The following is a 14,597-nucleotide window of genomic DNA, read 5'->3' on the forward strand; positions in this document are numbered from 1 at the left end:
TAATCCATTTGAATCATGCTTAATGGCATCAATATATCCTTATAAATGTAATGTGAAAAAACAGTTTTCAACTTTTGTTGAAAACGCCTAAACATTGTCTGGTCTGACCACCAAAAATTAATAAAATTTCTATTCATCACTAAAAAAAATTAAGTGAATATTTCATCTGCTAAAAACCTATAAATTGGCAGAAAGACTTTTAGGTTTTAATACACGATTGATCTCCCTAATTGTTAATCTTCAATCTAACATGTTTTAGAATAATTAAAAGCCATACCTCGGAATTTTTTTTTTTTCTAGAAAGAACCTCAGAATTATATATTAATTGTTCTTTTCGTAATTTACTTATTTGATTTTGTCAATTAATGTAACATTGGTGATATTGTTTAATTTGCACTTTGATTTGTTAACGCAAGTGATAAAAAAGGAGATTAGTTACACAGTTTGCACTATTTTTCTAGTAACAAAATAAATAAGCAAACAAAACCAAAACTTCATAGCAGCAAAAGGAGGCTCGGAGCTAAGCCGGCAATCACATTCAAATGACATGTTCAAGATGCAGCTTGAGATCCATCAGATTTTGATATAAATTCCTGATCCACACAGCTCTGCACCAACCTCCGCAGGTACAAATGATACCAGTGAAGATACATGAGCACTTACAGTGATTCGTTCCCGATGCCACAGTCGAACTGTCGACATGAAATTAGCAGCAACTTGTACTAGTGGTTTGTCAGAACACCATCTTAATACAACAAAACTAACCACAAGTCTGTGGCTGATAATCTCTGCACACATGGAAACAATATGCATCCACAGCTTCTTTCTTTTTCTTTCATTAAGATCTCCATCGAAATCCACCAGCAAAACGGCCATTGGCATCATCATGGTTATTTCTGCGACGCTGTTTCTTCTTTTCTTTCCTTGAGCCAGATTCTTCATGAAGTTTCCCAACTTCACCATTTTCCTGATTCTTACGAGACTTCTTTTTGGAAGAAGATTTCCTCTTTCTCCCGGATGACTGTGCACTACCATCTCCAGTAATTCCACCTCCCCGTGGCAGCGCTGCTTCATCATCATCCAACTGCCAGTTACCCAAAATCTCCTGATGCTGGTAATTATGTGACTGTATTGGCTCCCCAGCTCCAGGCAACAAGCTATTGAAAGTCATGTCTCCATTACGTCCCCCTTTGCGCTCAAGCAAAACAGGATCTGGTCTAACTATGGTACCAAGAATACTCCTGTTTGGCCCTAAGCTTAAGATTGTCTTTGGATTTGTCAATGTTAAAAATGCCATCGAAAATGCTGACCTAATCTACACCAGGTATTTTACCAGTTAGTATAGTTTACAGCAATACAGGAAAAAATGATGTATACATTACTTCATATCTAGTTATTGACATAAATACAAGCATTCAGTGAATCCCGAAATTACATATTCCATGTGAAACAAAAAAAACAACTTATATTAAATGAAACAAACCAGAGTCCTTCCTGATATCTAATGCACCATGTAAAGCCATTTCCTCAGGCTGGATTTATATCTCCATTGTAAATATAAAACTCAATTTAGAGTTCTATGGTGCAATATTTGACCAATATTGCACAGCTACGGACACGGAAACAGATACGGAAACCAATGTGGACATGCTTAGTGAACATAAATATACACATAAATAGAAAAAGGGGTTTATAACGATCTAAAGGAATAGTAAAAAAAAGGGGGGAAAGAGATCTAAAAGATCTTTTTCCTAAACGATCTTTTTCCTAGAATTCGTTTGAACTTCAGAAACGTCATCTCTAAAAGGATAAACACATATTTAAGCCCCTGATCAATTTTTTTTTTTTATCGATTAAGCCCTTGAGCTTTTACATAGATATATTAAATCCTTGATCAATTATTTTTTAACACATTAAGCCCCTCTTGGACGATTCGGTTATGTATGTGATTCAAACTCCATTTAGCGCAAACAGAAACTGGCATGTTTCAACACATCAATTGACATACAAATTGTCATGCTAGATAATTTCTTAACTATTCTACTTTAGAGGAACAGTGATATTCTAACAGTTTTACGGATGCTAACCGAAGTCTCAATTATTTACATATCCGGCCTATCTAATAGGGGCTTAATGTGTTAAAAATTAATTAATCCAGGGCTTAGCATATCCATTTAAAAGATGAGGGACTTAATGTGTTCAAAATAATTGATCAAGGGTTTACTGCATTCATTTAAACGATTAAGGGCTTAATCAATAAAAAAATAAATTGATCAGGGGCTTAAATATGCATCTTACCTTTCTAAAAAGTATAGGAAACTGATACTTAGGGGGAACAACTCAATAATAAACATATAGGGTCATATTATGAATATTAAAATTATATAACTAATAAGAAAATAATGTAACTTATTTTATATTATTAATTATATGATTATACAATGAACAAAATCAAAATAAGTAATGGACCAACTAACCTATATGATGGAGTGATGGACAGTACCAATTGACTCCTCTTCCAATTATGTGGGGAAAAAGAAAAGGGTCTCTTGAACCACATCTACCTATCAAGTACAGAAGTTTACTGTTCTTGACAGAGAGACTTCCACATACAGTCTCATATTTTTCATGTAAGCTATTTCCATTAATTCAATTCTTTTATCGCAACTATGAATTATCTTGTAACCTTGCACTCAATTGGCATGCCAATAATATCCCATCTATCCGAAGTTATCAAGTTGCAGGGACACTATAAATACTGAAAGAAATAAAAGGAGCATTATACAAACCTGGGAGTAATTGAATGAGCTCTTTCCAATGTCATTCTCCGGTGCCTAATTCACCCAAAAATTAAATAAATGAATGGAAAAGTAGCTAGGCTTTAGCCAAAAAAAAAAAAAAAATACAAATTAAACAAGGACCCTTATGGCACTCATCGATCTGCTGCAACCAGTACCATAATTAACTGCCAAGAATCGGGATAGAAGCCAAAGCAGGTGACAACACTAACTTTTAACTTTTGGTCCGTGTCTTGAAATATTATAGAAAAAATAAGGTAAGCCTGCCCAGTCGGTGGGACCCACTTGGGAAACTTTTCTTACTACAAGGGGTCATCAGCCACACAAAAAGGCTAGGATAAGACCAAATTAGGATATCATGTCAAATATTTCAGGCCACAACAAAGCACTTCACTAATAAAACAACGGTTATACACGAAGCTACATGTTCACCTGTGGATCCTCAATGGAAATCAGAAATGGACGTCCCTTGTTCATAAACCTAACACAGATATGGAAGAGAATAAGAAATCTAGAAGAAACTCTTAATCATGGAGCAAGAAAAATGATTTCATGCTTTAGTCCTGTTGTTCTTTTTACCCTTACCCTTTCCTACGCTTTGAAAAGAAGGTTCCAGCCCCTCCACAAGACACCCCAACATCTGTGGTGTTCAACTTGCGTCCATAAAAGTCAAAAAAGTGTATCTGCTACCAAAAAAAAAAGAAACTTAAGAATGCATGAGCGTACAAAGTTTTTCTGATCCAATCTCTAAATGACACGATTTGCATCTGTGAAATCAAGTGCTCAAAAATCACATGAGATAAAAAATAAAAATAAATAAATAAAAATCAAAGTCCTACTTTTGCATACTTCAAAAGAAAGCGCTTAGTAGTTTAGAATCATCAGAACACTGACTATCACGTATTGTAGTTTAAGAAACTGTACCAGGAGCATTCCCAAATTATGTTCTGGAGATGCTTGGCACTCCCTGAGATTCTGTAGAATAGAACACATCATGTTACAAAGGGTAATGCATTTATAAATTTATGAGGGTTAGAAGAACCCGACATGAGCTAAGTGACAACAAGCATGAGCAATTAAGAATTGTATTGAAGGCTTTTAAATCAAACATAATCTCACCTTTGACACTGCCATCAGCATTGTAAGTAGGGCATAAGAACCTATTCCACCAGAATATACCTACATACTTCCAAGGATTCGTGAATCAGTGAGTAGATATTGATACAAGAGAAAACAATTCAATAATTTATGTCCATCAGAAAAAAGTATAAGAAGATGTTTAAACAAATTCATACCTCGTTGAGTTCTCTTTGTTGCAAGAATACTTTCAAGATCAGGCATAATGGACGTAGGGCAGGCCACTTGGACACAGCCTCCTGAAAAAAAGAATCACAAGCTATCATATGAATTTGTACTTTCTGACACCAAGGATCAATAACCCTGTATCCATCTTATAAAACTTGAATAAAGCAGATATAGCATCTCAGCTCTGCTACACAGATTATCTAGAACTAAGAAAAGGAAGAAGAGCATGGATGACAAACGAACCTTAATAAATTCTGCAGCTTTTGGCCCATTTTCCACATTAAAGCTGCGAAAACCAGAGCATAAGAAACCTTTCAATTCTCAAAATATAAGCAGCAAACTACATTGAGGAAACACAGTTGCCTAGATACCAGAACAAAGAATTTAACATCTAGGGGGAATTTGGTCACCATAATTCAACTTTCCTACCTAGAACTAGTCACCTTCATGCTAAGTAATTCCAGGAATCTTACTTTATCATGTTTTGTTGAATTGAAAATCATATAAATGGTGTTACAGGTCCTAGTCAGCAGCCAGATTAGGATAAAGTTTTAAATTTTAATATCAGATTTAATTTTAGAAGCAGGTTACATAACTTTCAGATTAAAATTTGAATTTTCAATTCTGATTTAGTTTGTCAAAAAATTAGCTTGTTTTCATATAATTTCAGATAAGAGTTTTCTCTCTTAGTTTAGCTGTATTGGCTGCTTTAGGCTTCGATAGATGGGACAAAAACGCGAGTCAGCAATATAGTTTTGAGATGTATGGTTCTCTTCTAATGAGAGATAACCTTTTAGCCTCACAAATAGGTCATAGGGGTAGAAAAGCACTAAATTATCCCTCCCTATACAACCAGATTTATCATTTCAAACAGGGATAGATCTAGGGGAGTTGGGAGGGGGCTTGAGCACCCATTGATCGCTTGAAAACTCCATTAAACCTGTGTATGGAGCTTTAACTTTTAGGGTAAATGCACCAAAAATAAATTCAATTAAGCACCCATAGTGTAGCATCCCTTGTTAGTGAATCCTGGATTTATTACTGATTTCAAAGACCCATTACCAGAAATTAAACTCAGGCCTACAACATATGGCTGTTCAATTATTCTATTTGGCCAAAACTATAGAAATGTAAAAATAAATTAAAATAACATTTTCATTATTTAGATAAATTCAAATATGCACATTATAGGAAAAATATATGTTTGTTAGTTTAATTAGATTAATATCAAATTGAATAATTTTGCATATAAATCATGCATTTGAACTTTATGATATTGGTTTACATGCAAATGTCCATCTCTCGTTTCTTAGTTCTGAAATGATTATGAAAAATACGAATACATAAATAAAACTAAATAATAAAAATAAATACATAAATTTGTACTGAATATCAAGAATCCCAAATTAGCATAAATACATGGGAGCAACATATGAACACATGGAATGGAATTGCAAAGAGGATCAAAATCCATGACTATATCACTACTTCAGACAAAAACTTAGCCAACTCCACAAACAAATTCAATCAAATATACGGAATGCAAGATTTCCTATGCAAAACACCATCCCAATCAATAAAAAGTATGTAAAACAAGTAACATGTAACAAAATTTGCAAAATGGAAAAAGGAAAACCTCAGGTCAAATGAAATCCCACTTTGTCTTTCTACAAATTTGATAATTGGAACACGTGCCTTTGCAATGACCTGATGAATCAAAAGAAAGCACATAAGATAATCTATCAAACATAATAACATTACAGCCATCAAAGAAAACAGACCTGTATCTTCTTTGCAATGCTCTTTTGAGACAGTGCCTTTGCAAGAGCCTGCAAACCAATTTGCGGGCTTTTTATACCTGACTCAAGAATCACAACCTAAAGTTCATAGAAATGTCAACGCTTTGATTCAGTTGATCAGTTGTCAAAACATGTTTTGTGCTTCTAGCAAATTTTCACATCTTACTTACATCAACATCACTTGTAGGAAGATAAAGCCCTGTCCTGTATGAACCAAAAACTTCTACCTGGAGAGTAGCAGTGGTAAATCATAACCTCTCCATCTTTCATGCCTTCAAAAATGAAATGTGAGTTATATGAATGAGGAATCACCTTGCAATTTGACCATATGTATTTGATTACATCAGAAACACATTTTATTGCTGTACTCCGAGCAGCTTCTTCTTCAGGAGTAGGAGAGAGAAAATCACAGAAATCTACTATCTCTGCAACATCCATAATCAAACTTTAGGCTAAAAACCTCCATTTACCATTATTCTGATTTGCAAAGAGAAGTTAAAATATCCAGACCTCTATTCATGCAAATTTAAGCCTAACAACAAAGTTGACAGTTTTGAGCCATAGTTACCTCTAATTACAATATAGATAAAAGAAAAGGGTCGACCGCAATATTTATAGATGATAATAACACTGATAAGAATACATATCCAAAAAGAGTTGAGATCGATCAGAATTTATAACAGAAAAACTAACTTCCTCCAATTATTATTCTTGAATACTCCATTGAAACGAAATGCCTCTCAATTCTCAATGAAGTCCAAAACAAAGTTGATTATTATATTTTTTTCTTAAACAATATATCTTTTAGAGGGCGAGCCTTGGCGCAACGGTAAACGTTGTTGTCGTGTGACCAAGAGGTCACGGGTTCGAGTCTTAGGAGCGGCCTCTTGCCAAATAAATTGGCAGGGGAAGGCTTTGCCCCCAGTACACCCTTGTGGTGGGACCCCTCCCCGGACCCTCGCTCAGCGGGAACGCGTAGTGCGACCGGGCCGCCCTTTTTTTTTTTTTTTTTTTTTAAACAATATATCTTTTGCCCTGTTTTACATAACAGGGTTATTATTGTTATTATAAGGTATAAACGCCAGTAAAATTAAAAAGTTCGAATGGAGCACAATAGGAGAAAAGGAGTAGTCAGCTATTCCTCACTGCATCTTTCCACGAGATGTCTTCACAACATGTTTTTACAGATACCATTTAGAATTACCAAGTTGCATGCAAAATTTATCTCCCTTTGCTTCAACTCTATTAAACTAATATAATAATATATGAAAGTTTCTGATTGAAAACCTACAATATTAATACAGTCAATGAAGTCCAATTTACTTACTAAACGCAAATGCATGCTTTACTTTACTGTTATTTGTCACTTACTTCTAACTCAATAGCTGCATTCACATTTAGTTGAAAATTAGAAGGAAAAACAAAATGGGGGTCTAGAGTTGCCTACTGAGAATAAAAGATTTTGAGGTGGCAAAGGAACTATTTCAAAGAGAAGAGAAGGACCAGCAAACAAAATATTATTATCTTTTTATAAAATGGACACGAAGGGAAAGCAAATTGCACATCAAAGTGCCTTAAAAAGCTTAAAACTAATTTATTTACACATTACTACCACAAATAGTCAGCAGGTTTTCAAGATGAATTCAGAGAACCACAACTAAAGATGAATTCAGAGAGAAGAAAAAGAGAAACAAGATACATCGTTATTTGACTCATACAAAAGTAAAGGCTTAGAATTTACTAAAAGCAGTCTTATATAACTATAAAAGGGAGGCAAACATAACAAAAACCATGGAGTGCTTCAAAAACCCAAAAATTTAACTGAAAATCCCTCACTTTTCATCTCCAGGATGTACCTTTATGTAATTGCAGCATAGGACTCCTGAACCTACTATTCCCTCTAAACCAATTGCCCTCCAGCCCTGGAGCTGTCGTCGTCTGCAGCATAGATGATTTTGGAATTGACGGTGTCTTCTGTTCAGCTGCTCTACTCGGCGTTTTCGGCTCAGCTTCCGCTTCAACAGCGCCGTCAAGGTCGAGAGAAAAAAAATCAGGTGCGGCAGAGTCCGTAGGAGCGGAATTAAGAGAAGAGAGAGAAATCTCATTGCGGAAGACAGTGTAGGGGTCGAGATTATCAGGGGAAGGAGATTGATTAGGAGTGGTGATTGGAGTGTAAACAGAGAGCGGAGTTAGGGTATTATACAGCGGGATTGAAATTTCAGTAGGGGAGTCCATTGGAAGCAACTCCGAAAGGCGCTTCTTGGACTGAAAATAGCTGAGATTTATGTAGGGTTTTTCAGTTTATAGTGTTAATAAGGAAATCAGACGAAAAAGATCCTACCGGAACTCTTTGGCGGTTCCTAATTTGCTTGGGTATTCTGTTCAAAGTTTCTTCGGATACGTTTGTTTTGGTCCGAAATGAATTGTTCTCAACTGAATTGTACTGAAACTGAAATAATAATATAATCTTTTAAAAATAGTAATAATTAAAATAAAAATCTGAAAAAAATAATAACGGTTCTAATAATAATGATAATAGTAATAATAAAAAAAAATAATTATAAAAAATAATTATGATTATAATAAGTAGTGATAAATTATTGAACTGAACTGAATTAATTACTGAACTGGACTGATTGATACTGAAATTAAGTAATAAAGAACAGGGCCTTATTTAGCTAGTTTTGGTTGGGAATGAGTTCAAAATTTTGAGATAAAAAAAATAAAAAAAATTCTCTAACCGGGTCTTTGGTATTCTATTAGAAGAAGGATAAAGATAAATGTTGGGATAGAGATAAGGACAAATGGTTGGGATAAGAATAAAAATATGATACTAAATAATACATTTTACTATTTTAACCTTATTTAAACTACATAACATTAATTTGAGGAATAAGATGAACTTTTCCATACTATTAAAATTGCAGAGCTTATCCCACCTCCTTATACCACCCCCTCCTGGTATAGGATTTGAGGGATAAGACGTATATCCCTCATTTATCTCCCTAACCTATCTCTAAAACAAACATGGGAAAACTCGTCTCAGTTTTTTTATCCCTATCTCTGTGTCTTTATCCCCTCTAACAAACACTTTGTTAAGATTTATAGTTATAGTTAGCAGCAATTTTACCTTTAACATTTAAAATTTAACAATTTTATTCTTAGAGTTCGCAGTTGAGAGCAATTTACCCTGATTTTAGTAAGTTTGGTCAATATCAGACATTAACACAGATATTTATTGCATGGGTAAATTACACCAATAACCACCGAATTTTACCCATTTTAACATTATTACCATTGAATTTTAATTCTTAATGGTATGGTCACTGAACTTTACACTTTTTAACATCAGTGGTCACTCAACTTTAACTAACTCCTCAAAATGATCGTTAACAACCTCAAAATAAAAATATTCAAGAATTCAAGTTATCCAGAACGACATTTACTATGAAACCACATTTTTATTTTTCAAAATCATCTTTTTTGGAGCTTTCTCTCACTAAAAATTCACTCTTTCTCCTAACCAGACAACACATAAATGACTTCAAAACGAAAATTTTCAAGAATTAAAGTTCCTTAAAATATCATTAACTCTTTGAATCTTTTATTTTGAGGTCGTTAACAGTCGTTTTGAGGCGTTGAGTGGCCACCGGTGTTAAAAAAATTTAAAATTCATTGGTCATACCGTTAAGAATTGAAGTTCAGTGGCCACAATATTAAAATGGGTAAAGTTCAGTGGCCATGGATGTAATTTATCTCCAATTGCATATCAGCTCCTTGAAAAATTCATATTTTCTATGACTTAATAATAGAATTGGAAATTAATATTTATAAATTCGGTGAAATTTTTTGAATTTTTATTATCCAACTCGTACAATAAACAGTATATTTTTTTATTTTTTTTAAACAATTCACGTCTAATCATATGTTTATGATCTATTACTAATAAGTATAAAATGACTCGCATGTGAAGTGTAGATGACAAGATTCATAACTGAGAATACCGTTTGATGAATTATTTCTCAAATTGACCCAACTTGATAATATTAGGGGTAAAATTGCTCTTAACTCCCAATATTAGATGTAAAATTACACTATTTTAGATGATAGGTGTAAAATTATTTTTAGCTGTAAACGTCAAGATATTTTTGCAGTTTTGTTTTGGAGTAGAAAGGTTATTTAGCTAATTTTGGTTGGGAATGAGTTTAATGGTAGGTGAGCTTTTTTTAAGTTTAAATAGAGTTTTATTAGGTTAAAAAACGGGTTAAGGTGTATCCCTAACATTTTGGGTCATGAGCAATTTTACCCCTAACGATATTTGTAGCCAAGAGCAATTTTACCCCTAATGTTGATAATTTGGGTCAATTTGAGAAATAATTCATCAAACTGTCTGCTCGATCATGAATCTTGTCATCTACACTCCACACATGCGTCATTATATCAGCAACAAATCACAAACATATATTGGGATGTGAAAAAAATAAAAAGTATATTGTCTTTTGTACGAATTAGATAAAAAAATCAAAAAATCCACCGAATTTATAAATATTAATCTTCAATTCTATTATTAAATTACAAAAAACACGAAATCCTTTTTTAGAACGAATTGATATGCAAAACATTAGGAGTAAAATTGCTCTTGGCTACAAACATTAAAGGTAAAATTGCACATTTTAGACATTAAGAATAAAATTACTCTTGACCTAAAATGTTAGGGGTATTTTTGCATTTTAAACCCATTAAAAAAACTCTTAAAAAACCTCAATTACAATCCACTAAATTGATGGACGATGAAAGTTAATTAAATAACTTTGACTCAATCAATTAATGTTACTTTAATAACTTCACTTGGCCTTAACTCAAATTCTCTCCCTCTTTTAATTAACATCCTCAAACCTTCATCCAAACTTACCTTTAACATAATGTATAATTTTGCATCTCTTAACATGTGAATAATCATAATGGATACATGGACCAATCGGTTTGTCTCTATAAGTGCATAATCGTCATTACCACATGACCAATAAAAAGGATCTATGAATTTACAAGGTGTCAATCCATGTGAGATGTTTGAATCTTAAAAGTCCACTTGGAAACCTCTGATTGGACAAAAACAAGGTCAAATAGAGGATCATTGTCGGATAACCCACTATGATGTCTAAGTCAGTTTAAGTAAGATTTGAGGATGAACAAGTAGTAAATCAAAGCTAAGATGTAAGCTTAATGAATGAATGAAGTAGTGTACTTTGAGCTGAGCTTACTCTATTTATACTGTGATCGAGCTATAGAAGACGGTTATGAGTTTAGGAGAGCATGATGTGTTATATGTCACTTATTGATATGTGAACGTGCGTCCGGATATCGAGGCCTGGTATCTCTTAAGCCCACTAGGTTTGTGATTCATGGGATCGGGTGTGGTTGTTTTAGTGGGTGGATCCTTGACTAGGTCTTTTGAGACTTTCCGAGCAAAGATCTTCAATACGAAGTCAGATTGACCAGTTTTATTATGGTGAGTTAAGGCCATTATTTCACTTACTTCTCGGGAAATATAAAAGGATGAGGGTGTAAGGTGAGCCTCTTCTTTCCTTATTCATTTGCTCTATCTTTTGATGTTTCTTGTTATTTCATCTTTCTACAGATTTTCATTTAAGCATAAGTAATTTTGTATTTCTTTTTTTCAGTTATTTTCTAGTTATGGCTCCTAAGAAGTAGAACCCTAATAAGTTTTACGAGGCTGATAAATCTGATGGGAAGAAAGTAATTGATAAGGGGAAGAAAACTTAGGATGAGGACCAGCCTTCCATCTTGATTGTCGAGATTTTGTGGTCACTTTTTGATGATCATCCTGATTTACGGAGGATGGATGTGCACCTCTCGTCCTCTTCTTATCGGGTGAACACCGATCGCCATGGTTACTTAGGTATTTATACCCAGCATGTTGAGTTAGGGCCGTAATTTCCTCTAATGAGTAGTGTTGAGGACATTTTTCAAGAATTTTCACTTTCCCTTCCTAAATTTCTCTCAAATCTTGGGTGGAACTTCTAGCTTTTGTGAAGATCACTTAGGATATGGGAATTGAACTAAATGGGGCCATATTTTGTTATCTCTTCAAGCCTAAATAGAGGGTTTTTGATGAACTGATTAAATAGGATATGTATAAGGGGCATACCACTTTCTTTCTAAGAAGAAGGCTAGCTTCAAAGGTTCCAAGATGAAATTGTTTTTCGTCCGTCCTAATAAGGATAATACGGACACTCCTAATTCTGATGGTTTCTCATTCCGAGTGGATTGGAATCTAGCTCCTAGGGATCGTGTTGACTGGAGATAGGAAATGGAGATTACTAAAGCTGGGGAGAGGGTTGTTGCTCAACTTCTTGAGTTTGATCTGGAATGGGAGTGTGCGGGCATGATTAAGATGCTCATGGATGATATGCCTTGTGTCTTGAGCAGCTCGGATGGAGTGCATCATGTCATCAGTATGAATGAGTATATTGATCTTCGAGGTGAATTTATTATTTATTTATTTTGTGTTGCATGTCTTTATGTCTTATTCGACTATTCGTGTTTGTATGTTAAAGAGAGTGAGCCAACAATATAATTTCCTTGCTGAGGAGTACGTGAGGCTGGAGATGAGGTTGGAGAGATCATAGTAAAACCATGAAGTTACTGCTCTCTGAGTGGAGGAATTAGAGAGAGGATTGGGCCAAGCCCGAGCAAATGTTAACCTTGTCGGGGGGGGGGGGGGGGGGGGGGGGTTGAGGCATGCCAAGGCTCGAGTAGCGAAAGTTGAGGCTAGGGGCTATTGAAGCTAAGGCGCGAGCCACTGCTTTGTGATGGATTTTATGGCATGTTTTAATGGCAAAAAACTAAATTAAAACACATAAATCTGATTCCCACGATCACACAACTAGAATAAGGTTAAAGAAATAATCACTTGACACCGCGGAATGAGAGAAGTTCCATTTGTTTGCTTGATCTTTCTCTAACTCAAGATTAGGATTTTAAAGGCGAAGTCCATCCATGTTCACACTTGCAGAACAAGAACAGGACACAGCTTATAATCATCAGAACAAAATCCACGTACAATTTAAATCAACCGTGTTGGTCGAAATACTCTATTAGGGCGACTTCTCTTTTGCTTTAGGGTTGTGTTCTTAGTTCATCAATTAGTATATGGAGGCTTGTGTGATGTTTTAACATTCTTAACCCTAGGTTTAGTAAAATAAAGCCTCGTATACTAATTAAGAATTAATTAACTTATTAATTAAATAATAAATCTCAAACTCTTATTATGGATAGGCTAGACGACATACAATATTTGCATTAGGGGGAATTGTTTAGTCTTCAGCTCAACTAAAATATCTCCCTAAAATTCATTATTAATTAATCTCTATTTTTTTGTATGAAAAAGAAGGAAAAAAACAAAACACCACAAGTTAGCTCAGGGTTAGCCTAGGGTTAGCCTAGGAAAGCTATTAAATAATCTCTATTTAATTAAGTGTGTAAATAAATGTATATATAAATCAAATGTGTATTAATAATATTTAATATTATTTTTCCAGGTAAAGGCTATGCTTACTTTGTTTTTAACAAAGTAAGCCTTACTTTGTGTGTTTTCACCATTGGATTAATTTTCTAATCCATCATCCAATGGTGAATACACATCAAGTAATGGTACTTTGTCAAAAACAAAGTAACCATAGAAGACACCTATTTTTCCATACACATTATTTATATACATACATTATGAGTGTTACATTATATATATATATATTATCCAATATATGTATATACATATATTCCAAATATATATATATATATATACATATATAAATTTATCTGAATTTATATTTCCAATTTAATATAATGAAAATGAAATTTCTATTCACACATTTTCGCCCCTTTCTTTTTGTTTTTTGAAAGGAATCAATCAATTAATCAGAATGAGAATCAAAACAAATAGTGTTCTGCAGTCAAAATAGAGCAGAAAAGCGACAAATTCGTTAGCATTGGAAAGGACATGACGTGCAACGTCACGAGCACCCTATTCGCTAGATGCGGAACAAAAGACACTTTAAAGTCGTGCCTTGTACATAAAAGAGTTTTACAATATAGAATAACTAAACCAAATACCGAACGGTCGGCCTTAACCGAATGAATATTGTTTACCATCGAGAGAGAGTCACTTTCAAATAGAACGTTTACACAATTAAGATCGATCGCCCAACAAATAGCCTCCCACAGGGCCATTGCCTCCAATGTGCGCACCTCTACAATCAATGGCAACAAGCGGCTTCGGCACGCCATAAAAGACCCGTCAGAGGAACGAAGCAAAGCTTTTAACCCCTTGTGTGCTCTCCGCTGTGAAAACAACAGCATCACAGTTACATTTGATCCATCCGAACGACAGTTTTGACCAAAGGTGAGTAACAGTAGCGTGGGCCGAGGCCACGGGATCGGAACCAGCAGCAGAGATAAATGGAGCTATAGCAGCAGCTCCCGCGGCATGGGTGATATCAGACACCGTATGAGCAGCAACAGCGCCCGCGTCCTGGGAAATTCGAACAACACCACGAACAGCTCCTTGAACAACACCGGAACAGCCCGTAGCGGCAGGAGCAATATGATGATGCGCAGGATCGTTCCCCAGCAAACCGATGCTGGTTGCAGCGGCAAGTGGTGCGGTGGTCGAAGA

The 14,597-nt window shown here is 34.7% G+C and overlaps 1 protein-coding gene across 1 annotated transcript; it reads right to left on the reverse strand.

Annotated features, from left to right (window-relative positions):
* Positions 1–473: 473 nt before the first annotated feature.
* On the reverse strand, positions 474–8,276 carry LOC136218854 (uncharacterized). Its single transcript, XM_066005997.1, has 13 exons — positions 7,759–8,276; positions 6,215–6,327; positions 6,073–6,129; positions 5,885–5,980; positions 5,740–5,810; positions 4,347–4,389; positions 4,094–4,174; positions 3,918–3,977; positions 3,723–3,773; positions 3,384–3,481; positions 3,231–3,279; positions 2,790–2,834; positions 474–1,315 (listed from the first exon to the last, which is right to left on the reverse strand). The coding sequence occupies exons 1-13, from the start codon at positions 8,135–8,137 to the stop codon at positions 839–841; spliced, it is 1,620 nt and encodes a 539-aa protein (XP_065862069.1). The 5' UTR covers positions 8,138–8,276; the 3' UTR covers positions 474–838.
* Between the last annotated feature and the right edge of the window lie 6,321 nt (positions 8,277–14,597).

This window comes from Euphorbia lathyris, chromosome 2 (genome assembly GCF_963576675.1).
Source record: "Euphorbia lathyris chromosome 2, ddEupLath1.1, whole genome shotgun sequence".
NCBI classification, from domain to species: Eukaryota; Viridiplantae; Streptophyta; class Magnoliopsida; order Malpighiales; family Euphorbiaceae; genus Euphorbia; species Euphorbia lathyris.